The sequence below is a fragment of the Dermacentor silvarum genome, chromosome 4 (assembly GCF_013339745.2).
Source record: "Dermacentor silvarum isolate Dsil-2018 chromosome 4, BIME_Dsil_1.4, whole genome shotgun sequence".
In the NCBI taxonomy this organism is placed as follows: domain Eukaryota; kingdom Metazoa; phylum Arthropoda; class Arachnida; order Ixodida; family Ixodidae; genus Dermacentor; species Dermacentor silvarum.
This window is the reverse complement of record NC_051157.2, coordinates 53,361,113-53,386,483: the sequence shown is the minus strand read 5'-3', so window position 1 is coordinate 53,386,483 and position 25,371 is coordinate 53,361,113. Positions and strand designations below refer to the sequence as shown.

The window sequence follows — 25,371 nt, the reverse complement described above, 5'->3', positions numbered from 1 at the left end:
GCCCATGGTGACCAATGAGTGCTTACATTCGTGGCAAATTAAACACCGACCTGACAGTACAAGGGGTGTTTATTTTCAGTGCGTGTTTGAACTGAATTTGAGAAAGTACAATAATATTCTGTGCAGCTCATTCTTTTCCTTAAAGCTTTTAGCGTTGGTCTGTCGTGTGCAAATCTGACATTATGGCCAAGAGTAGGAAACAATTCCCGACTAAAGCATCTAAACTACGAAACATAGGAAACAGCAACTTCCTATGAAAAATAGATGGACATTCCTATACCACACAGCACAAAGGTTGAATAAATTTATTTTCCACATCAAAGAAATAAAGATTACGTGACAAGCATTCACACACAGTGGCTGAATAAGGCACTCCTTGCACAAATGTTCAGAACAGTAATGCCATATAAACGGCGCCATGGTCATTTTGGAATGACTAGAGATGCCAGCAGTAAAATTAACTGATCACATTACAAAGTGATAAGCCTCGGCAGCACACAAACGTGCTGCCGAGGCTTGTCACGTTTCCTAAGTAAAATTCTGCTAAAAATATAACAGCAAAAAAATATAACGCCTCTCATATCAAACAAACTTAAGATCAAGCGGCTTGTATGCAGCTAGTGCTGCACAGCACATGAAACTCGGTAGCTGTACAGCTGAACCCAGCCAAACCTAATTATGTTGGGTGTTTTGTCAGGTGAACTTACAATGGTACAAAAACAGCACACACAATATATTAGATATTATGCCACTAGTGTTCCATGAAAAGGGCTTTGGTGGACAGCAAGATTAACCTGTACATTACCATTTACAAGTGCACACATACACATACAACTTTAGACTTGCTCTGAGAAACATACAAATAATAAGTGCAGTAACTCCACAACACTTAATAACTAAGCAGAAACAAAGGAGAACTGAGGAGCCCACAGCACTAGTAACGAAGCAATCAGATGTGCTTGGCAAAAAATATAGATTAAAGCTCTGGTTGCCCTGAAGGCTGAACTCTCAACGTCCCTAAAACGCAAGGAAAACTGCGGGGCACAGGAAGTCAGCAAGCTGCTGCAGTTTGCTCTGAAGTGTCAGGCAGGCTGGCCAAGAAATAAAGAAGTAATAACCGGCACAACTCTGACATTCGCTGACAGTGCGACCATTATCACTAACCTTTCGGTCGCTATGAGCACAACCATAGGGCAGGCAGCTGACAAATCTGTCATCACATAATAACCATAACCAATCTCCAACTTTTGCAAAGGCAACCCTAAATAACATGCGCATTTGTAGAGCTGCCTGCAATGCTCAGATACCCACTTCGAGATGGCCTGTCATTCAGAAAGTCACCGGGCTCATTCACTGGAGCGTAGGTATCATCTGAAAAGCTTCCTAGCAGGAGCTTCCGCTCGCTGAAGTAGTCTGGCTTGCGTTGGACTGTATTCTTCACAGTGTTGCCTGTAAACAGTAAAAATTAATGCATATTAAGTGACAGAGACTGCCTGCATTAATCTATGTTCTGCTTTTACAGATGTATCAAACGAAATGAGCAGAGCAATAATATAACATGTTGAAACATTGGACCACTACCATAGTTGCCACACTTTTTCTCAACTTTCTACGGCTAGAGATTACACTTATATCATTACATGTTACATTCAGTTCAAAGACTAGCTAACAGGTCTGTTCACATTTGATATGCTTTATGAGAACATAAGATTAAGCGCAGTATAAAAAGTGGCGAAAGTTTTTCCTCAAGTGCAGTCAATAATTTTCTGACAATTCTGCAGAATGCAAGTCCAGTACGTTCCTATCTTTCACAGGCTAACTACCTTGGTTCGTTCACCTCCCTTAATAATCATAAACGGCTATCCTTTTGACTATTTTGTTCTTTCCTATTTCCTGCACCAACTGGGCTCTGAACCTGACAGAAGGAACACGCATGTGGTGTGACGGTGCGCAACGGTGACTAAAACCCAATTTCCGAACTCAATAAAACTTCTCAATTGATAATCAATCACTATTGTGCAATTCAATCACATGGTATACGTAAAGGGTCTTGCTTCAACAATACAGGGTCTGTCCCAAAACTTCCCGGAATTATTTTTTGTAGTCGGCAACACCACCTGGCAGGGTGGGGCGTTGGGCGAAGAAGTTAGTGGGGGATCTAAGCTTCGAAATGAGACCGATCTCAGTTGCCTGCGGGCAGTTGTTGAGGCAGGTCACGCTCTGCGCAGAGGTATTTATTGCATTGTCGCCGATAAAAAAAATGGACCAGTTTTTGGAGCAGCATTATGCAATAAAGCTTCGCGTGAAACTGGGTAAAAATGGGGCGGAGACGCTCGAAATGCTTCAGAAAGCCTACGGTGACGACGCGATGAAACTAAGCCAAACTTTCATGTGGCACAAGAGGTTCCGGGAAGGTCGGTGTCTGTCAACGACGATGACCACTCGGGACACCCCATCAACATCACAAACGGACGACTCGGTGAAAAAGTGCGTCAAGTTTTGGACATCCGATTAAGTGTTCGGATAATCGCAGAGGAGTGTGGAATCCCCAGAACAATCGTTCATCGCATTTTAACAGAGGATGTTCAAATGAGGAAAGTCTGCGCGAAAATGGTGCCAAAGTCCTGACAAATGAGATGAAGGAAGAGCAGTGCCAGGAATTGCACGAACACTACGAAACGGACCCAGAATTTTTGGACAGAATGATCATATGGGACGAGATGTGGATTTTTGAGTGCGATCCCAAATCAAAACGTCAGAGCAGCAAGTGGCACACCACGAAGTCTCCTCGCCCAAAAATAGCAAGGATGAACAAATTGCGAATCAAGGCAATGCTCATTGTGTTTTTTGACAGAAAAGGTGTGGTTCATAGTGAATTTGTGCCACAGGGACAAACAGTCAACAAGGAGTTTTACTGTGAAGTGCTCAAACGGTTGCGCAACAGGGTTCGATGCGTCCGAAAAGAAAATCACAATTGAATCTTGTACCATGACATGCGTCAAGCTACACTGCACTCATTGCCTCCGAGTTGCTGGCCAAAATGGGTGTGGCAACGCTGCCCCAGCCGCCGTACAGCCCTGATATGACACCACCAGACTTCTTTTTGTTCCCAAGAATCAAAAGAACCTTGAAAGGAACTTGGCATAGGACGCTGGAGACGGTAAAAGCAGCTGCGATGACCTCACTGAAGGAGGTTCCCGTTGACGACTTCCAGGGCGCCTTGGATGATTGGGTGAAGCATTGGCAATGGTGCATCGAAGCAGGGGGAGAATACTATGAAAAGTTCTAAAAAGATTGTAAACTGATATTGAATAAATTATTTATAAAATAAAAATTCCGGGAAGTTTTGGGACAAACCCTGTAGTGGCCAAATGGTGGAACCATGACTAGTAATATTTCTATATATGCAAGCACAGATGATTGTAGGGGTTTTTTGGCACGAAGTTGCTGAGCACTACTTCAGAGAACTGGTGCTGCGACTTGTATACTACTGTTACTCCTTAAAAAAAAAAAGAACTGTGTATACAAATGTTGGCATAACAACTTGTTCTATTAAGATGTTATGAAACACGATTGCATTAAATTTCAGCCCATACAAATATTGACACATGATCCTGACATCATCAGGGCTATCATACATCTGCTCTATTTGTTCATTTTATAAATAAACTTGAAACATGGAACCTGGTGGAATGGTGCTATTTTCACCTACATGACTTGGTCTACAATGTACACCCGAAATGGAACTGCATTTTAGTGACCTTTTAAAGACGTCCTGCAGCGTCCTTTATGTACTTTCAAAATGCCTTTGGTACGAAAGGTCACCACCTCATGCATGTCCTTCCACAAGAATTGTTCGCATCACCAGTTATAAAGAGCCAAACTGTTGCTCCCAAGTCACCTTGGCTACTCTAGCTCTCTGTCATTCCTAGCACACTAGAACCTGCAGCTCTCTTGGCAGGGAGTGCGATGCTCCACCAGGTGATAAGTCACTGGCAGAAAGGCAACACGATACGGCGTCCTGCTTTTCTAACTTGCATGCCTGATCGGCTGTAACCAGTTGGAGGTGAGAAAGCGCTATGCTTGCCAAATCTGTTTTTCCTATTGCCTTGATTCATTACTCTAACTCTTTTTGTTTTCTATCACTGGTTGTGGCTGCAGCTGTTTGTAAGCTGACACCAATTGGTCATGGCCACTAAAGTAAGTTTGTCTGGCTCACCTGTCCAAAAAAGAATATCACATTGCTTATGATGTCATGGTAAGAGAATCTCAAGGAACATATCAACACGAAGAAGCTGATGAAAGAAGAGGTGACTGACAGGGAGAAGTCTAAGAAACCAAAAGCACTGACACCATACAGAAATGAGACATGGCGGGCGGAAGACGAGTACGTGCTTGGAAAAAAAAAAACAAGCCAACCAGCTTGCGAAGCGTGGCCTAAGTTCACAGGCCTCTTGTAGTTGTGCTCTGTGTAGGGAAACAAGCAGTCATTTTGCTTGCATCCCTCTTTGACCATCGGTATGAAGGCCAGAAGTTGATATATACTTACAAGAAGTGACAGCTCCTACTGTAAGCTACACGGCCGACTCAGACAGTAAGGCATGGTGGATACCCTATGGATACTCAAATCCATCAAGGCCTAAGCCTTCATTAACTACGCATAAATGTAGACATTGTGGGGTTGCCCAATGAAAGCATTGCTCTTTTGTGGAAATGGTAAGCTTGTGTTATCCTCACAACTACCAATTGTGGCTGGCTCCACAACTATGACGAAACATCGGCCTATTCCATTCCTTCCCCTGGTGTAAGTTAAAGGCGTCAACTTCCACACGAAGTGCCTTCAGCGGTGACAGACTTTTACACAATAATAATTCTAACTTGAATTGATTCAATCATTGCCTAAAAACCATCTACCTTGCCCACATAATACATTCAAGTAGCTATAGCATGGATGCAATGACATGCCTGACATGACCCTAATGCAATATTATTCCTAAAGATCATACCAGGAAATTGCTGTTGCAGATATCAAAGGAGACGATACAAAAGTGTACTGGCTGCTGAGTAGTAACATCAACATCCATATTCCATGGGTAACATGGAACAAGCTTTGATATGTTGCTATAATATTGTATCTGCTAACTGCTCTCATTCTTCATGAAGGGGGATGCAAGCGTGTGGATAACACAGAGATGCAAATCTACAAGTAAGAAGCTATGATTTGGTGCCTTTTCTATTAACTGTCTCATATAGAGCTGTTCTCGATTTGCACTTTTCAGTGCACAGCGGCACCTGGCTGTCGTGTGGATTGTTTCACCATGGCTATGCTTAGCGCCTGCCTATACAGGCAGCTTCCAGTACAGCATGTCACCTTACAATGCTGTGTGTGTGGCTCACTCATGGGACATGTTACTGCAGTGGACTGCCATAGTTGTGAACAGTAAACATTGGTTCCGAGATTCATGACTGGTCTTTCAGCAGAGAAAATGTTTTGGGTGGCGTTCCAATCATGTAGACAAAGGACAACTATAAAGGGTTCTTGTAGCGCTTCCTTGATGATAGTGGAGTCATGTCTTGTTAAGTATAAGTACACTACCTGCTCTTTTTTTATTTTTAGTGTTTTCTATTAACAGTGTCACAATGTTCTGCCTGCAAGTTTGTTACTGAAGTCACATTATTTACACTCGTGTGATGCTTTCTTAATTTACATACCAGCTCCTAGGTAGCCAACTATACGATTTGTTGAAAGTACACTTATTTTAGCCACTTGGTACAGTTATTCTAATCATTATGTTAATGGTCATTGCACCAATTGATTTTATTTTTTGTTCTTTTCCTTTATAGTATATAGTACAAGTTTTGTTTCATCATGAAGCAATGTATTGTTGTGGACAAGCCAGCAATAAAATTTGCCAAAATTTTGATTACCATTTAAATAAACAAATAAATAAAACTGAAGTAATGCTTCTGCATACAAGAAATTACTTGGCATGTTAACATGTCATCATGTAAGCAACATGATGTTAACATGCTGTGAAGCTGGAGGAGGCACTTATAACTAGAGACCGGATTTTAGGCAAATGCCTTTTTTGTTCCTTGCGCTCCTGTCGTCCCACTTTGATATATGAGCATGAATTAGAGGTTAAGAAGGGCTTTTATAGTGTTTTTATAGTGCCTATAAATGCCTATTTTGGCGTTTGTGCCTAAATGCCTATAAATGCCTATAAATGCCTATTTTCAATATCGGCGTCTATATGAACACTATTTAGCCTCAAGTTTCGCTTTCGAGTGCAGTTAGAGACCGTTATTCATGTTACCGGGCAACATTGACTGTTCGGAACTCTATGGGGTTCAACCTAGTCCTTTAGTTCAACCAAATCCCGGAAAACAACTGCTAGCAGCATTGAAATGGGACGCGCCAGCCAGCATACGCCGCCGCGCTGACATTGCGCGAGCGGTTGGCAAATGCGAAACCGCGGAAAGCCGTCAGGGGAAAGGAGAGTGAAGAGCAAAAGAAGAAAGAAAAATGGGATGTGCACGCAGCTTTTGTTTTGTTGTAATTTACTTTTTAAGGTGTTCAGCGCCATCAAGCGTTCCTTCTCAGTGTACGAGATCATTCTCAGTGACAAGAGGCGCAATCTTTAATCCAGAAATCTGTAGATGGTGGTAGTTTGCTATTGTTTCCACAATCTTCACAGTGATACGTTCCGAGTGCTCTCCAAACAGATTTCTTCAAGCATGTGCACTTCAAATGGGCGGAAGTGTATTTGGCAGTGTTGGGACGTCTTGCCTGCACAATTCGGATAATGTCATTGTACATGAGAAAATTGCCAAGGGTTGTACGTAACAGTTCTCATGTAAGAACATGCTAATTTCTTAATAAATCGTAGTCTCTCTTGCATTTGTTATTTGTTTTTGTTTTGTCTTAATTTAATTGCGTCAGGCAGACAAAGTATCGATTTTTTAATCAGTATTTCCAGCTTTCAAGTATTCTTTTTCATGCCTGTTTCACTATATGCGACGCTCGAGTACAGTGGCCATTGAACATGAATATGAGCAGTGTGCTTATTGAATTAAGCCAATTGATCGTCATTAGTCTAGCAGTTTTATGGGACAATGGTACGGCTATGTTCAACTGTTGGCGCCTTTGTGCCATCATAGACAATAACATTTCTTGTTTTCCTATCGTAGATATAGGCCGCGCACGTCTTCATTTGAAATTATTTGCATTTATGTAAAAATTTATTGTGTCTATATTTACAACGTTGGAGGCCTAAAACGTTGGTTTGCCTGCCTATTTTTGGCGCCTAAAACGCACTTTTTTAATGCCTAAAGATCCGGCCTCTACTTATAACCCTTAACACAGGCTACCAGGTGAGTTAGATCTGCTCAGCATGCCTGAAGACTGGCATGGTAGCTGAATACTAAAAGCTTCCCTAGGCAACCTTTCACTTTACATCTCAAGTATCAGATATGAGCCAGCACTTAATACACAAATGCTGAAGCATTAGGGCAGGTGTGGAACCTGATTAGTGTCGGTTACTTCGAGTGACATTAACCTTGTTCAAATTATTAGAGATGCTCAAAGTATTGTCTCGAGTTCAACTTTATGGCTGTCTCACTATATTACGTGTCCTCAAGGTCACTGGTATCCTGGCAGAAACATTTATATGCATCTGTAAATAGTTGCTGTGCAGCCATTATCCATTATATCCTTTCATAAACCATTGGTTGCAGTGAAACATGCTATGTTCATCATCTACAATACTGCCACACATACATTATCATTTGTTTGTCCTTTTTCCCAAGTACCGCTTTTCAGCTTTTCACCTTTGCATGTACGTATGCACGCGCGCGCGTGTGTGTGTGCGTGTGTGCACGTGTGTGTGTGTGTGTGTGTGTGCACTTGCACTTTGTTCCTCAAAGAGGCAGGACGTGCGTCGAGTGAGCTCCTGAACAACACTTCGTTCGCAATGTGGTGAGCATGGTTTAAATCATGGATTCGGGACCTCAAAGAGGAGCGACATAATGCAGACGCATTTCTCTCGCACATACCGCTAAATCACCACTCGATTTTTATGCACAAGGGTAGATGCCCCGTCTGTCAAACAGGCAAAATTATGTTTGTCGCCGCGAGGAAAACTAGCGCCGGAGGAGAAAGGCGCTTGGAGGTGGAGAAGGGAATCAGCACATTCACGTCCTTTCTGTTTGTGCTTCGACGCCACGGTACGATGTTCGTGGCGTCTCTTTGCATGTGTAGCAATATTTAGTCACTTAAGTATGCTTACGTGATTTGAATGCGAAAGCATAATGACTTCTCCAAGTTATAACCTTAATTTAAAACTCTACCTTAATCCATGCTAATCCCCCTCGGCTACGATTTGTAAATTGCAATATGTGCTATAAAGTAATTAATTAGTGAATTTTCTTCATTTAGTTGAATATGTGTTTAGATTTCTTGTGCTAGTAATGTCTGCCTCTTCGAATAATCCAGCTCAAGGACAAGAATTATGCTATCTGCCACAGGTGATTTTTAAAAATTCAATAAACCTTAAAAATGATCACCCTGTATTTAGACTTAGTTGAGGAACTTAAACATTGAGAGGTAAAGGGGCATTGCAAATGTGCTCTATGAATTTCTGATGTGGCACCAGTGGCATTACCATGCAATGGCAATTTTCTGCACTGAAAATAAGTAGTTCGATATTACTCTCATGCTAAAGTTCAATGGGTGAAAATACAAAGTGTATGAAGTTTGTGTTGGTGTACACTACAATTATATTGTACAAGCAATGCAGTAACATTTTATTTTTACAGCGAAAATTCATCGCAGCTACACTCACCACCGATCCTGTCTGCCTTCTGTTCATGCCTTGAAACCCCTCCCCACTGGCTCTTGCTTTCTCTCTTGCTGCGTATGCATCACCCAAGGTGCACAAGGCAGTCATAACAAGCAACAAAATGAATGAAGTTAAGTGATACTGGGAGATCTTCACTGTCTACAATGTATACCTGCGGAAAGTTGCCCAGATTGCAACACCCCCCCCCTGCCTTTTGTTTTGTTACAGTCACACACTGGAAGACAAACAACATAAAATATGTTTGCAGGCCACACGAGGACACTGATTGTCCTTTTATTTTACTCTAGCCTAGGCCACTGGTTCCAACTAGTATATTTACTTAATAGTTGAGGGAGAGGCGAGAGTGATGTCCACAGTACCTCTCACTGCTGTGCTGACTTCTTTCAGCGATGCATGCCTGCACTTAGAAGTCGGTGACAGCTGACAGTTACCTCTTTGAGTAAGCACCAGTTAAAGGCTTGCGCAGCGAGCAGGCTTGGCCAGCATGTCATACCAACTTCCTCCACGTGTCTGTGGTATGCTGTCGTTGACTAGCTGCACGGCCTTTCATTCAGGAGTCAGAGCTTTCGCCTCATTTTTAAACTCTGCTACCCCTTACCATGCTACATGGCAAACTGGCATCAAAAATAGAAATATTTATCTGGAAATGAAATGCAGAAGTCACCTTACCAGCATTGGAGTTCAGAGAAGCTTCTTATATGTCTGTGTTTAGCCATTTCTCGGTTACGTAACTTCCATTTCAGTGCTCAGTTTTCATAATTGTTTTCGAACTTATGTGCCATGCAGGTATCTTTGTGACACGATAACTTCACCACGCATCTCTGTGACATGCAGGTGAAAAAACTGTTGCCATTAAGAAATCACTGCATAGCTCCCTCTTGTAAGGGCAGCACACACTTATCTCGGATCAAGTAAATGCAACAGTCGGGTTCATTCCTGTACGTAAGCTAGTATTTGCGGTAGCAGCAGAGTTTCGCTGTGGTGGGTACTACAGAGCCAAGTCCACACAGACAGGAGACAGCGAGAGAAAGCAGGGACAGAACAGCCTTAGCCTGAGGCTTGTGTGGCGCATGCCCCCATCCCAGGTAGAGTAAAGCACGTATAGTAGCCTGCCTTACCGCCATGGCTAGCACGGCCTCTCATACATCCTGTGTCAGGTCAGAGGTCCCGCGCGGCCATGAATGAGAGGCAGCAGGGAGTAGCCCGCCTTACCGACATGTCTTATATGGTCAGACACGTCCTGTGTCACGTCGGACACGTCCCACATGGCCATGAACGACAGGCAGCAGGGAATGGGCCGCGCGTGTGGGTCCACATACGGGACGTGCGAGAAGGCAAAGTAGTGGGCAACCGCAGCCACAAACATCTCTATGCAGATCAGGAAGTCCTGAAAAATGTGCAAACAAAAGAGCTTCTTGTTATTCTTGCCAGCCATCCCAAGCACACTCACAATGTATTTCTGAGTGCAGCACACAAGCACAGCACACACACTCAATGTATTGTAACTTTACTATTGTACATCTACTAATTTACTCAAGTCTAATGCGCACCTGAGAAGCCTTAGGAGTGAGGATCAACGGCGAATATCTCAGCAACCTTCGGTTTGCAGATGACACTGTCCTATTCAGCAACAATGGGGACGAATTACAGCAAATGATTGAGGACCTTAACCGAGAAAGTGTAAGAGTGGGCTTGAAGATTAATATGTAGAAGACAAAGATACTGTTAAATAGCCTGGCAAGGGAACAAGAATTCAGGATCGCCAGTCAGCCTCTAGAGTCTGTAAAGGAGTATGTTTATCTAGGTCAAATACTCACAGGGGACCCTGATCATGAGAAAGAAATTTACAGAAGAATAAAATTGGATTGGTGTGCATACGGTAGGCATTGCCAAATCCTGACTGGGTGCTTACCATTGTCATCGAAAAGAAAAGTGTACAATCATTGCATTCTACCGCTGCTAACATATGGAGCAGAAACTTGGAGGTTAACAAAGAAGCTTGAGAGCAAGTTAAGGACCGCACGAGCGATGGAACGAAAAATGTTAGGCCTAACATTAAGAGACAGGAAGAGAGCGGTGTGGCTCAAAGAACAAACGGGGATAGCCGATATTCTAGTTGACATTAATTGGAAGAAATGGAGCTGGGCAGGCCTTGTATAATGCGTAGGATGGATAACCGGTGGACCATTAGGCTTACAGAATCGATACCAAGAGAAGTCAAGCACAGTCGAGGACGGCAGAAAACTAGGTGGGCTGATGAAGTTAGGAAATTTGCAGGCACAAGTTGGAATCAGCTAGCGCAAGACAGGGGTAATTGGAGATCACAGGGAGAGGCCTTCGTCCTGCAGTGGACATAAATATAGGCTGATGATGATGAATGCACACCTTGGGCCATAAACTGTCTGCACAATAAAATCTGATGCAAAACCAACACCGCAGTCATGGCATTAGAGAAGGCCTACAGTAAAAGCCAATATCAATGCCACTGTTATCACAAGATAGCGACAGAACACACTTTTGTGTAGGTTGGTGGTGATGACATGCTGTTCTCATTACAAAACTGCACTGAAGAGAAAAGCTGTTGTACATGTCAAACTTGCAGCAACAGAACTATGTCACATGTTGTTTTGTTCCAGAGATGTGTGCTTCACTGGATGAATTGGCAAAGTAGTTAGTTGAGGCATGAGAGACAATCCCATTTGTGGTGATTGCACAGAGTCATTCAAGGAATACACATTATCTAACACAATGAATGGAAAGGAAGATACCATGTTGTGGTCCATTGATGGCAGTAATTACCTGACTGAGTGTCATAACAATGGACATTACATGTAAATAAATTTCCACACTGTGAAGTAAAGGCCTGTACATTTTCTTTTTCTTATTTCACCAATCATGCTACTTTTGTCATGTTAAAAAAGTCAGGTGCACATACCATTTGGGCTCACATTAGTTTTTTTACTTCGAACCCACAAAAACTGGGGGTGCATTAGAATCGAGTAAATATATATATATATATATATATATATATATATATATATATATTTTTTTTTTTTTAAGATACCTTACAGGCCTACCTTGAGGCATTGAGTAAGGGAGGGGGGGGGGGGGGGCAGTACACAGAAAATACAATTTATGTGTGTCATATACAGAGTATATGACACACATAAAACAGTAGAAATTTACATAACATAACCGGAATCACAACCTAGGTACTGACGCGACATAGCAAAATAAGAGTAAGCACAGCGACATAATGGTACTAACGCGACAGGTGCAAAACATAATGGAAATATATGAATACATGGCGCGACAACCACAACTAAAACCTCACATTTTACTAGTCATATAATCGGTCAAGGCGTCACGGAATGAATCATAGTTGGACAGGCATGCGATGCTATCCGGGAGAGAATTCCAAAGCCTGACGGCACGAGGAAGAGCAGAGTATTGGAATGCGTGTGTCGAACCTTAAATGCGGGCATAGCTGAAGTGATTATGGAGCCTGTGTGACGTGGAGTAGGGTCGTTTCAAGTATGCCGGTGCTCAAGTAGAGTGAATGAATTTGTGAAACAGTGTTAATAGGGCAACATCTCGGTGAGTGTTCAAGGATTGTAATGAAAGTAAGTTTTATTTGTGTTACACTGGACTGGTAGCTATAATCGTTTAAGATGAAGCAGCTTGCCCTGTTCTGAATCCGTTCTAGCAATTCAATTACGTATTTCTGGTGAGGGGACTAAACGGGAGACGCGTACTCGAGCTGAGGACGAACAAGAGTTAGATAGGCTAGCTTTTGTACATTGGAACGGACATTTCTTAAGTTGCGTCACAGGTATCCGAACGATCGGGAGGCGTTAACTATGGTAATCATTGCGTATCATTGCGATGTCTACATGTGCAACAAAACATCTTTATTGCCTTCTGGATTGGCCTGCAGAAGTGGCCGGTCAAGGAACGCTATGTGTAAATGAATTACCATGATCAGGGGCCCACACATTTGAACAAAATGATAATCACATTAGTCTCAAGAAACCGTGCTGCAGCTGAATGCTTTCATATGTGCCATATACACAAAGTATTTATCTATTTATAATACATACTTTCAAGGCCTGTAGGCACTACTGGAAAGAGTGGTAATAAAGCAAAAAAAAAAAAAAATGTGCAGACAAATGTGCGGACAGTATACTAGGACATAGCTTATAGAACAGGCAGCCGCATCAACTGGTGTACAAAGGAAGGCTGTAAGGCATAAGTGGTACGCCAGTAAACATATTCATTAATATAGACAGGATTCCTGATACACATGTTGAATACTTACACTTAGCTTGGTGTTGTCACACTTTGCCCAGCCCCAGCCTTTCTTTATTCATTCATTTGTGGAAACAGTAATTAGGACAGCATAACTTTTCCTGTCTCACCTCAATTGTTTTACTGCAACAGCATCTGTGACCTAAAAGACGGTCCAATCGCGTCCACTTGTGAATTTGTTCTTCACACTTTGGTTCAGCCATGGCCTGACATAATGGAAGGAAAGCTATTTGACCTCGAATTAAACTATTGACTGTGTATCTTCAAGCCAGGTATTCCAACCACTACCTCACAGGTGCTTTCTACATACAGATTCATGTAGTTTGAAGTGTTGATTGAGGCCCGGTGCCTGAAACACGTGTGCTTGTACACTATGCCACACACTTTCTACACTCCAATGGCATTTGAATTGCTTTGCAAGTGCTATGTAAGAGTTCACGAAGCAAATGCATGGCACTCTCTGGTCATATCCCTAGGGCCAGAACACACATCATCATCATCATGAAGCAAATGCAAAAGGAAACAACAAGAAAGGAAACAACAAGAAAGGAAAAAAAGTGCCAGAAATGAAGGCAAGTCATCTGTTGGAAGGCTCACTAATGGGCATGTTGTGCATGTCCTGCTTGCAAATGGCTGGCAGAGTGGACAGCATACGCCTGCTGTTACAAGCAAGCTGCATACTTCTCTAGATTGTTGACGAGCCTCTTAAAATTGTCCAGGAGTTCCCAGGAGCCTTATTCGGGTAGCTCCAGTGCTGCATGAATAGGACTCCAAGGATTTTCCCTTCGAGATCTCTAAATGCAATGAGGAGTCAGGGGCTCACATTTGCTATTCAGAGTAATAAAGTCTAAAGAATAAGACCGTAACTGAAATGTGCTTTTGCTTTTTCCAGTTTTCCGCTCCGGTATGTGCCAAAGTACAAGGTTACCACCTTGTATGTACGTAGAACAGGATTGAAACATGGAAGCCAGCCTTACTGTTATTTTCAGAAAATACCATGTTATTTCTTAATAACATATCACTGATGCCAGTGCTGGTGGCATATGCTCCAATCACAGTCATAGAATAAGCCTGTTTGTGGAAAGTGTTCAAGTAGTAAATTAGTGAGCTCTTTTCATAAATATTCTGAGGATATGGACAACCTAGGATTGTACAATATGGTTAAGGGGTTAGCTTGGGAGGCCACTAGTTGCCTAGTTTTTTTTTTTTTTTTTTTGCAACATAGATGACCCTTTATATATACAGTTCCACTGAGATCGACCAAAAAAAAAAAAAAATACTATACCTAGTTACCTTACTGAAAGGTACAAAGCTTACCTGAAGACCTCTGTTTACATCACCAGCCGTTCCTTTCTCATTAAAGAAGGAGGGGGACACTATGCCCGTGTAAATCAACAGTGAGATGATCACTGATTGGCTGCAAATAAAAACATTTTTTTTAAATCATGAGTATGCACAAAACAAAGAGTTCAAGATAATCCATTGAAATTAATATTAATTATCGGCGTTTCAACAAAAGCTTACACTTTACTCTATGCATGTCATGCTTAACTACTAAAAGGGGTCAACCATGATTACTGGCAGAGCTACAAGCAGTACACGAATATAATTGTGAATTCCTGTTAAGGTGAATGTGAAAGGACCTTGAAAATCTTTGTTTAACCAGATGTCATCTTAACAGAGGTGAACAGAATCTACACGAAGCTAAACAAATGTTCTTGAACTCTTCAGTTCAAAAGAGAACTTATATGAACAAGATTTATCTCAAAGGAAGTCTATCACATACCCTTCAAACTTACTTGAGTGAAACACTGAGCCAGTTTCAAGAAGTACTCGAAACATTTCAACATTGTTTTTGTGCTCAAATGTGAGACGTGATTTGCTTCAAGTGAAAATTATGTCATGCAATACCTCATCATTCCTTTGTTCTTCATGTTCGTATAATCTGATCAAGAGAACACTAAGCATTGTATTGCACTACTTTAGCTGCATTACTAGCTGTACATGACGGGTAGCATAAACCATGTAAGGTGTCGCAGCAAATTTAAACACTTTCATTACACAAAAACAGCACTTAAGTACAGGAAGTGTCACTTACAAGAAAGAAAAAAAGACCACAGCTTTGATGCACAGAAATTTCGGTATCGGTGACATCGGTGTCAGTTCAGTCCGATAGGCCTTGTAAAACAAGACTAGGCTGTACATAGCAACCTGTGGAAAAACAGTGCATGCAGGTTAGAAAAACGATATCAGTAGAAAACACACATTATGAACAAACAAACAGTAAATGCCTACTGTATCACTTAACCTCCTGAGACTCCCGTATTGCACATTGGCTCCAACCGCTTTCAAAGTTCATTCGGAACTGTTTACGTAAAATATTCATACCAAATATGAAGTCAGTTGCCTGTGGAAGTGTATGCAAGTGGTTTAGCCATATTCTTGCTGCCAGCTTTTGAGAAAATTGACACTAGTTTGACACAGGCCATTGAGTTGTCACAGACGATGAAAAGCCGCCATGAAGTATTTCAAATACCGTGAAGTGACCATGAAAACCCAGGATGTGGAGCAAACATGGCAACCACGACACAATGTTGCATCCTCACCTCTCCCTTTGTGCAAACAAAAGCAATTTTTATCTTATCATAAACAAGGAGGGGGTCGCTTTATCCATGTACGTGGAGGTCCTGCTTCTGGCATCTACCAGAGACATTTAAATAAATATTGGTTTTACATGTTTGTAACATACCAGTCACTAATAGACTTGCAAAGCAATTATGACCTTGAGCTGCCTTCGAGTCTCTGGAAGTTAGAACTCATGCAATACAGAAAAAAAAAAGAGTAAGGAATCTTATGCTTACAAACTGCGATATGTTGTTTATAACCACGATATATGGGTATGCATATCCGAAATCAAACTTTCCTTCTCCATATTTCCCAAACATTTCAGTTATGCTGCAAGAAAATGAAAGAGAAAAAAAAATAAGTTTGAGGACACTGCAATGCACATGAAAAATCTGCCAAAATATTTGTGAAAAAGGTTAAGAACTCACAGGGCCAATGCTGTTGTGATTGGTCTGATTACTGTGTACTGAAGAATACCATGTCGACAGGAATTGATAAAGCGCCTAAAAGAAAGTAACACAAGCTCGGGTTTACCAGACAAACATATAACACATGCTCGGGTTTACCAGACAAACATACAAACATGTGCAAATATGCGTTGCTCTGTAAACGTTACAATTCACAATTAACAATCTGTTAAATTAGCATGGCTCCCATTTGCATGTATGTAGTATTAACATCAGATAAGAAAAAGGGCACTATGCCTACAGCTCAGCTTTAATAGCAGCTTTTGAAGATTTTTTTGAAGAGGCAGATTCTTTGAAAAAGGGGTAAAAATTAGATTTGCTTGATGGCACAAGTACCAATGAACAATTGCAGTTTGAACACTTTTAAGTACACCAATACGTGCTGCAGCATATAATTTCTCAGCACGTAGTCACTGGCAACATCTGTGGCTACTATGGCTGCATTCCGACAGGTGTGGAGTCCAAACACATTCGTGTGCTTAGAAATACAGGATTGGTTTGCATTTGCCCATTTGTAAAGGTACTGGAGAGTTGATAAGCTTTGTGAAGGTAACAGTAAATTGCTGCACAGTAGACTGTTGTCATCAAGTTTCGAAGCAGTGAAGCATGCATGAAAATTTTTATTTCTGTCACTCAACAACTTAGGAGTGAGACAATTTGCTGTCAGTGATCAACCAGTCAAATTTGTTCATGAGTAAAATGCTTCATGGTTGCAGCCCCAGGGGTAAAAATTATTTTGGGTCTTTCCGATTCTGGTGCATCTCAAACTTGACATTGCTTTAAACATCATAGTATGGCACTTTAGGTGAATGTTAAAGAGCCCCAAGTGGCCCAAATTAATCCATAACCCCTCCACTATGACATCCCTCATAACCCACTGTACAGTTTCAGGATGTTAAACACCCATAATTTAATCCCACCATTCAATCAATTTAAAGACACCAATAGTAAGAAGCAACCAGTCCTAACACACAAATTTCTTTATGCCTTCTAAACAGTGAAAAACATAGCAGAAGAAAGCATGCTGCACATGAGAAGGCTGACTTACAAGCCACCGGGGCAGGGCCGGAGAAAGCATAGTGGGAAAATGTGCTTCACAGATGGCCTGTGCTCATCTGGAGATATTTCCATCTCCAGCTCTCGGTGCAGAAAATTCAACAGGAACACCATGAAGTTGTATATCACATAGGCTTCGTAGCACTCCCTAATTGTATCAAGGTATATTCCAGTCTTTGGCCATGTCAGAGCAAGCCACTGCGGCAGAGACAAGAATGAGAAAATGAAATGATGCATCGAGGTGGCGCCATTTCTTCCTTAGTAGTGACTGTACTCACGCAGTTGAGCGAATAGATTGGTACCATCCATAGGATTCTGCAAGCACAAATCAACACCGTGAGAACTACTAAGTTACTGCACTGCTGGCTGTTTTTTTCTTCAAAGATTATAAAAATTAAAGGTAGCAAGCTTAAAGAAAAATGTCCGCTTATTTTTACTACACTGGCAAAAGATTGCTTTCCTCTGTGAGGCACTAATTCTTAATGATTTTTTAGGTAAGTTGTAATATATTTAGCACAGATTGGCCACAAAAACACATCGTAATTATTTTATCTACTACTTTATTTTCTCAAACCTAAGCACCCCTTGTTTTTTTCCATGCCAATGATGACCACTGTAAGGTAGGTGATTTATATCCATAGCAGCTAAAGAGACATGTTAACAATGTCCAAGCAAGAAATATTACTTTCACTTGGAGAAACGTTAAATTACATAGTGCAACGTCACTTCAAAAGCTATAAAAAAATTATAATTGACTGGGTAACTTACTACGTGCCATCACTAAATTCTCAAATCGTCACTGGTTACTTCACATGAAGTCCTTCAAGGCAATGCCTGTGCTGATGCTCTTGCTGCTATCATAACAAATTGTTTTACGCAAATGAGTCGTTTAAGTTTGCTACACTTCTCAAAAAAACAAATGTGCCACTACAGTGGCTCGAATGCTGACAGCCACTTCAGAAATGATCAGATTCACATTAACATATTTTTCCATCTAACTTCTTGGGAATGACATAGGAGCACAACTTTGACAGTGTTTACACTATGGAAAATCATGTTTATTTATCTTTTCCTAAAAATATATGCTACACACTTGTACTACTAACTCCACAAGCAGTAATGTTTTGCTGACTCATTGCCACAAACCAAATTAACTTTTTGTCATAACTAAGAGTTTTCCAATAATTCATATATGGAACCAAGAACTCATATATGGAACTGACTTAAAACACTTTAACACAAGGAGGCCAGAGGCACACTTCTTAAGCCAACCTCTCAGCTTTTCCTCTAATTAAAATTTGTTCTCTCTCCCTTGATAGAAGTATGTTGTTCTGTCAATAAAGTTATAGTTGTCGGGTAGCCACCCGGGCATACTTCTGGCTTTTTTTCTTCAACTCTTTTCTGCACACATTTTGAGCTTGAGAAAAAACAAATATGATTTACAGCGTCAAACCTCATAATTGGGTGCCCGTTCCAAAGCTTCTCTGAAAATGGCATACAGTGCTCCATGATTGGAATACGATAATCGGACCACATAACAGCCCGAACTTTTTGTACCACCAGTGAGTGCTGGTGAACCAAATGCAGCCACAATGCATCACAAAGGCTCTTGCTTTCATTGTATATTACAATGCATCAGATCAGTGTCCCCAGTGCCCACCGGTCGCCCAAAAATTGGGAGTGCACTTAAGCTTCGCTTTTAAGAGTGGAACCCGATAGTATTTAAAGATCCGCTGACAACTGCAGCTTAAGCAACCATAATTGTTACCGGGAAGCACTGGCGGCGAACGCAATGCACGAAGGCGAGCTTTCTGGTAGAAACGCGGCCTCTTGCGTGGGGCGATCCCGGAGATATTGCACAGCCGCGCCAAAAAAAAATTGCATAATTTTCAGGTTTCCGTTTTTGTTTCGTACTTTTAATATTTCAGTCTGAGAAGATTTAACATAAAAGGCATGCGCTGTGGGTGTTTTGTTTCATGACATTTTTTTGTGGATTGTCGTTCTCAAAATTGCGAGGAATAGCTTTGCCAAGAATGCAAGACAAGGTATGAGCAACATTAATGATAGAATGGTGTGGCATACCTAAATATATTTGGAGGGCCTGCGTGGTTGGGGACGATTTTCTCGGCCGCAGGCACCAATGCCGACGCTGACGCTGGATATTCTGCGACACGGGGCCCTTAACGCTATCGCGTTAAAAAGCACCAACAGCCACGTGCTCCGAGTATCGCATTTCAATCACCGAGCACTGTACGTTACATATACAGCTGACCAGTGTAAAAGGGCACACCTAATTTGTATTCTACTGGATGTTACCCGAAGGTTTCTTTAACGCTATGAGAAAGATTTGACCAATATAATTTTTTTATATCTATTATATGAAATATTCTTTGTGAATATATTTGTGTGAAATATCACACAAGTTTCAAGCTGCTATCAGTGCAAGAATACAAATGAGGGATTCCCCTTAGAACAGTAAATGATACTGCATGTGATCATTACCACAGGGAATTATCACTTGTTGACTTACTGTATTGGTGTAGAAGATATATATATATATATATATATATATATATATATATATATATATATATATATGATAGATTACAACATGAAAAACAATGTAGCTTATTCCAGCCCCACTCTTTGATTGCAGCTGCATGAGGAACAGCGTATACACACTTGTACCACTGACCTGCAAAGGGCTTAAGATAATGTTTGTCGCTTGGTTATGCATATGTTCAGCGTTTGCTGGCAAACTCACCAGCAGATGGATGTTATCCTAGCATGTTGCAATATAAACTATTTTTGGGAGACAAGTCGCTTGAACAGAAAGATTTCCACATAAATATAGTAAGCACATTGCGAAGGAAATGCCATATCGATACAACTCCGAAGGTAAGAAACCACCCCAGTTTTGTCCTCAGAATTCAAGTTATACGCAGTGTAATGAACGTAGAGGCATAGAAAAATTGAAGACGGGGCATAGTAGCACTGGAACAGATATTTTCTTATAATTATTTTGGCATCTCGGACCGGTTAACGTTTTGTAAGTCCCGTCTCGATTCTTGTTTACATTCAGCGGGTGCAGTGGGGGTCAACCGTTAATTTCGTAACATCTCGAAGCGATACTTTTTTCGCTCGAAAGGCAGTGAGAAAGGTCGGAAGCCATATAAACACGACACACGAACACGAAGACAATGTAAACACGACATCGGCCCACACTGGTTTAATTCATCAAACAAGGAACGGCGCACCTACCTAATTATGTGTTTCTGAAGGTGCGGCTTCGTGTAGTTTAGTATGTGCTGGATTATTTCCCAGAAAGTTATGGGAAGGGTCAAGAGAACGAAAACACCACTGCTGAACCAGGCCTGAACGTCTGCACTGGCACCTTTGTTCATCAGCTGGACGCTGATAAGTGGCACCACGACCAGGATCACAAGCCCGTAGGCCAGGGCTACGACGAACTGTATCCACAGTTTCCATCTTGAGAGGCACCAAGAAAGGGGCATGGCGTTCTCCTCTTACGTTTTGCACGGAATAAACAAAATGAGATCGCTAGGTAGATCCGAGTTGTTAGTATGACGCATAACTCAACACCACCCAAATGCGACGATTGAGTCACCCGTTATCTCGCGGACTGCAATCCACAAGTCATACTGACCACGTACGGCACTCTTCTGTTCACAATAAAGTGAGAATTTATCCCACAAACCATCACTAACAATTACAGACGAATATTCTTAGCAGCAACGGCGCTGCAAAACGTAAAGGAAAAGAGCAACGAACTAACAGCATACAGCTGAAGGCCCACCGCCATTAGCGCGTCTGCGTGTGTCGCATAGAGAAATGAAAGAGACATGCAGTGAAGCCAGTGAGCCAATGATAGACTGAATAAAATTTTGTCATACCCGTAACTTTCAGAAATATATTACGCTAAGCGTCCTGCTCAAATGTAAAGTGTTGCTTAAGATGAACATGAAACATATAAACTACTTCGTGACTTTGCTCGGTGCTATTTCGTTTATAGTTTCGCTTCACTCCGGCGCTGCCTTGAAGCGAAACGAGCGAAGCGCCAACATTCCTCCCGTTGTGCCCACTCACAAACGTTGCCGAAGTTCCTCTCCGCTTTCGCTGACGCGTATGCGTGAGGTGCGCTGATGCATCTGTACCTGTGCGATTTCTCTGCTTTCGGGTCTCGCCCCGAGCCTTCACCGTTATTTCGCGCCTTGGCGATTTTGTGCACACGCTGCAGACACCTAGCGCACTCTTGCTTGGCGTGAACTCTAATGGCAAATTTTACCGGTTGTGTACAGTGCAACGAAAGCAGAAGCTTTCCCGTCTTTACATAGAGATCGTCCGTGTCGAGGCGCGCTACGTGGTAAGTTTGAATAGTTGTGCCGGAGTGATTGCAGTCATGTTGACGTGTCAACCTGTTGATCTTCCAGAGTGTGCACAATGGTGTTCCTGCTCGTCTGTTTCTTCATCCTGTGCCTCCCATTGGCGCTTCCGTTGCTGTGGCTGCGAATAAGGACAGTCAAAAGCACCAGCCGCCAAAGATTTGGAGAAGCAACACAAACTTGGGGCTTCTTTCACCCCTACGCCAATGCTTGCGGAGGTGGAGAGAAAGTACTCTGGTCTGCGGTTCGAGCGATCCAAGAAAAGTACGCATATTTCGATTGTCAATAAGTCAACTAGTCTGTACGCTTTACAATAGGTTGCATATTGTTGCGCTGTATAGCTTTATTTCCTCCCTTCGATCGTTAAGTGTAAGAAATCTCAGCAGAGAAGAACACAGGCATCACTCTTATATTTTAGGTTTCGTTAAGGAGTACACGAACATTTCAAGGGGATAATGCCAGGAGACTATGCGAGCGTTGGGCGTGTTTTGTGCATTTTCAGGATGAAGCACGACATAATGCTTTGTATTCTTGTTAAACCGAAAACTTCATATGCACTTAATGTTACTTAATGGTGACTTCGAGCCGTCTCAATGAATCTTTTATTTACATTTTTGCAGATACCCAAGCCATCAGTGCATTGTGTATACAGGTGACCACGGTGTTTCCGGGGACCAGATAATAGAAAATGCCGAAAAGCGTTTCAATGTCAAGCTCAGCAAGTCTGCTGTTCACTTTGTGTTCCTACGCAGTCGTTCACTAGTTGAAGCACGACTGTATCCAGTGTTTACTATATTGGGCCAAAGCCTTGGATCAATGATGCTAGGTCTAGAAGCCATTCTCAGCTTTGTTCCTACCATTTTCATTGACAGCACTGGCTATGCATTCACAATGCCCATATTCAAGTTCCTTGGTGGTTGCAAGGTGATGTGCTATACACATTATCCAACTATCAGCACTGATATGTTGAGCTCAGTTGAAAGGAGAGTACAGGCTCACAACAACAGGGGACTCATCTCCAGGAGTGCGGTCCTTACGCCCATCAAGCTGCTGTACTACCGCATATTTGCCAAGCTGTATGCGTACTGTGGCTGGTGTGCGGACCTTGTGATGGTGAATTCCACCTGGACAAAAGGACACATCCTCGAGCTGTGGCAGTTGCCAACACGAACTGTTTTGGTGTATCCCCCGTGCAGTGTTGGGGACTTCAAGGCATTGCCAATAATGGACAAAGACAGTGCGTCGAGTGCCGAATTCAGAGTGCTTTCCTTGTCACAGTTTCGTCCAGAGAAGGATCATGAGCTGCAGTTGAAAGTGCTGTTTGAGCTCAAGGAGCAATTACCTGACTCGGAGTTTTCGAGAATTAGGTTCGTCATGATAGGTGGCTGCAGGAACCAAGAAGATGAGCAACGAGTTGCCAGGCTCAAGCATCTCGCCACAGAGATGGGTGTTGCAGACTATGTGGAGTTCAAGCTGAATGCTCCCTTTGCGGACTTGATGTCTGAAATGAAGAGAGCTTCTGCAGCCATTCACACCATGTGGAATGAGCACTTTGGAATTTGTAAGTCTGCATTGCTTACGCTACTAACTGTATATGTTTACCTGCTAGATGCATTGCAGCTCGCACAATGAATGTTTATAGAAAAAGACAAAAACACCTACGAAGACTAATTCTGTTTTGACAAATAACAGTGAGGTAGAGCTGCCGTCAGCTTAACCTCAACTATGAAGACACATCTATAGCGGCTTAACATTAACAAACCGGGCTGTAAGAAGCAAACATCAAGTTCTCTAGAAAGAACACTTATTAGGCTCACATATTTGAGGTATCTCAACTGTAAATCTCTAGCACCCTTTACAGGGCAGAAAGGCACTTAAAGGCCAACTGCAACAAACTTTCACTTTAGTTAAATTGGTTGTACATGAGTAGTCTATACTATCAAAGCAACTTCGGCAATGTTGCTGCAGGGCTGGTAGTTGTCTAACTGTCCTATTAACATTTAAATAGCACCTGACTTATGCACCTGGTGGTTAGCAGCTATCGAGCCCCAGCACCTAATCCTGAAGGTAATGCCAAGTAGCCTTGTGTTCCAAGTCAAGGGCTTCTTCTGACGAGCGTTAATGGTGGCTCTTTGTTGTTTTCCACTATGAAAACATCAACTTCTGCTTGCCTTTCGTGATCCATCCACTCATATCTTAAACATAATATTATGCCCGGAGGCTCCTATATCTGCACTATCTAAAACGTACTTTTAACACACACAGAGTTTCCTTGAAGTTGGCCTTTAAGGCCTGTTTGGGTTAAATAAGATAATGACTGTATGCTTGGTTTTGGAGAAATTGAGTGAAGATAATGCTTTCCAGCTTAATACTAGCACGGAGGCCTGTGTTTCTATTCAATAATATTTAAAAGCAGTTTTTGTGTTTAGCTTTGTTTTGTTTATGCTGAAATTTCCCAGCAGAAAATAATTTTTGGTCTACATTGTCCAATAAGAGCACTTGGTGTCTTTACTTGCTTTATTCAGAAAAGAAGTACCATGGCTATAAGTGTGCTTCACCATCCAAGATGCCAGCTGCTGCAAGATGCAGACTGGCGCACTGCCCATCACCTATTAAACATCCGAAAATTATGTGAAGTGCTTAATTGAAAATGCAGATAAAAAATGCAATCTTGTTGTAAAATTTAAACAATAACAAAGCAGGAGTAAATACAATATCTTTTAAAGTTGTTTTTAGTTGCTTTTAAAGTTATCTTTTAAAATACGTTTTTTTTTTTTTTTTCTACACATTTCAGGTGTAGTTGAATGCATGGCTGCAGGCCTTCTCATGGTGGCCCACAATTCTGGAGGGCCCAAAATGGACATTGTGACCGATTACGACAACAAGCGCACTGGATTTCTGGCAGACAGCGTTTCCAGCTACGCCGCTGCCTTCAGGACTATTCTGGAAATGGCACCTGATGAGAGAAGGCAGACTAGAGAAACCGCAAGACTTTCGTCCGAAAGGTTTTCTGATGAGGTCTTTGTCAAGGTTTTTCTGTCTGCTGTAGAACCTCTGGCTTCAAATATGAATTAATGATGCTGTGCATCAGCAGTTAGTATGTTTGATGTGAGCATTCTTTGGTGAATAAATACCTTATTTTGCAAGGGGAGAGTGCTTGCAGTTAGCTATATTTGCAGCTCATAGATGAGCAAGTCTGTGGACAATTTGGGTTAATAAAAAAACTGTCTTGGCACAATAGGTTGGCAAACTAACTCGCAAGTTAACTTGCTCAGACTTGGAACAGACCTGTGAGTCAGAGCAAGTGCGAGTCTGAGCCCAGTGAATTGGAGCTTGTGTGATTTCAAGTGAGTTCAAGTATGTCTGAATGACATGTGATCTCATGTGTTTTTGAGTCCGTGAAACTGCGAGGATGACTGCATGATTTGAGCAAGTCGTGTGTAGTTACGAAATGTGTCTGTTGTGACGATGATCTCGACTGAGGACGTGTGAATATCAGACTCATGTTTGTTAAATAAAACTTTACAGATATAGCATGCCAGGATATACAGGAAATTGCAGAAGCCTATTTTTGTTAATTAAGGACCTTGGTAAGGGTTAGCTTAGCTTCTAAACTGGTTAATACTCCCTACATCTTGGGTCTCCAGGTTT

The 25,371-nt window shown here is 41.9% G+C and overlaps 2 protein-coding genes and 1 long non-coding RNA gene across 4 annotated transcripts; 1 reads left to right on the top strand and 2 right to left on the bottom strand.

The window, feature by feature from the left end:
* Window positions 1–288: 288 nt before the first annotated feature.
* On the bottom strand, window positions 289–21,169 carry LOC119450043 (transmembrane protein 184C-like). Of its 2 annotated transcripts, none has more exons than XM_037713396.2 (9): window positions 20,579–21,169; window positions 17,596–17,632; window positions 17,310–17,515; window positions 16,223–16,297; window positions 16,031–16,124; window positions 15,268–15,380; window positions 14,487–14,586; window positions 10,074–10,248; window positions 289–1,449 (listed from the first exon to the last, which is right to left on the bottom strand). In XM_037713396.2, the coding sequence occupies exons 1-9, from the start codon at window positions 20,830–20,832 to the stop codon at window positions 1,262–1,264; spliced, it is 1,242 nt and encodes a 413-aa protein (XP_037569324.1). In that variant the 5' UTR covers window positions 20,833–21,169; the 3' UTR covers window positions 289–1,261. The 2 variants fall into 2 exon arrangements, with proteins under 2 accessions (XP_037569324.1, XP_049521560.1); XM_049665603.1 differs by having other exon boundaries at window positions 1,315–1,449; window positions 9,980–10,248.
* Window positions 2,110–7,823, bottom strand: LOC125944699 (uncharacterized). Its single transcript, XR_007466372.1, has 2 exons — window positions 7,356–7,823; window positions 2,110–6,058 (listed from the first exon to the last, which is right to left on the bottom strand). It is a non-coding gene; the product is annotated as an uncharacterized LOC125944699 (long non-coding RNA).
* Window positions 21,170–21,432: 263 nt separating the features above from the next.
* On the top strand, window positions 21,433–24,868 carry LOC119450041 (GDP-Man:Man(3)GlcNAc(2)-PP-Dol alpha-1,2-mannosyltransferase). The gene is made up of 4 exons (XM_037713393.2): window positions 21,433–21,701; window positions 21,769–21,984; window positions 22,341–23,281; window positions 24,515–24,868. Exons 2-4 carry the CDS (start codon window positions 21,779–21,781, stop codon window positions 24,793–24,795), a joined length of 1,428 nt encoding a protein of 475 aa, XP_037569321.1. The 5' UTR covers window positions 21,433–21,701; window positions 21,769–21,778; the 3' UTR covers window positions 24,796–24,868.
* Window positions 24,869–25,371: the final 503 nt, after the last annotated feature.

Bases quoted from the DNA above. Each gene is read 5' to 3' on its own strand.
- LOC119450043 (XM_037713396.2), bottom strand. From the start codon at position 20,832: ATGCCCCTTTCTTGGTGCCTCTCAAGATGGAAACTGTGGATACAGTTC. The intron at 16,125-16,222 runs GTGAGTTCTTAA...ATTTTCTTGCAG, and splicing joins ATCACAACAGCATTGGCCCT to CATAACTGAAATGTTTGGGA. The intron at 10,249-14,486 runs GTAAGCTTTGTA...CACATTTTTCAG, and splicing joins ATGTAAACAGAGGTCTTCAG to GACTTCCTGATCTGCATAGA.
- LOC119450041 (XM_037713393.2), top strand. From the start codon at position 21,779: ATGGTGTTCCTGCTCGTCTGTTTCTTCATCCTGTGCCTCCCATTGGCG. The intron at 21,985-22,340 runs GTACGCATATTT...ACATTTTTGCAG, and splicing joins GTTCGAGCGATCCAAGAAAA to ATACCCAAGCCATCAGTGCA. The intron at 23,282-24,514 runs GTAAGTCTGCAT...TACACATTTCAG, and splicing joins GAATGAGCACTTTGGAATTT to GTGTAGTTGAATGCATGGCT.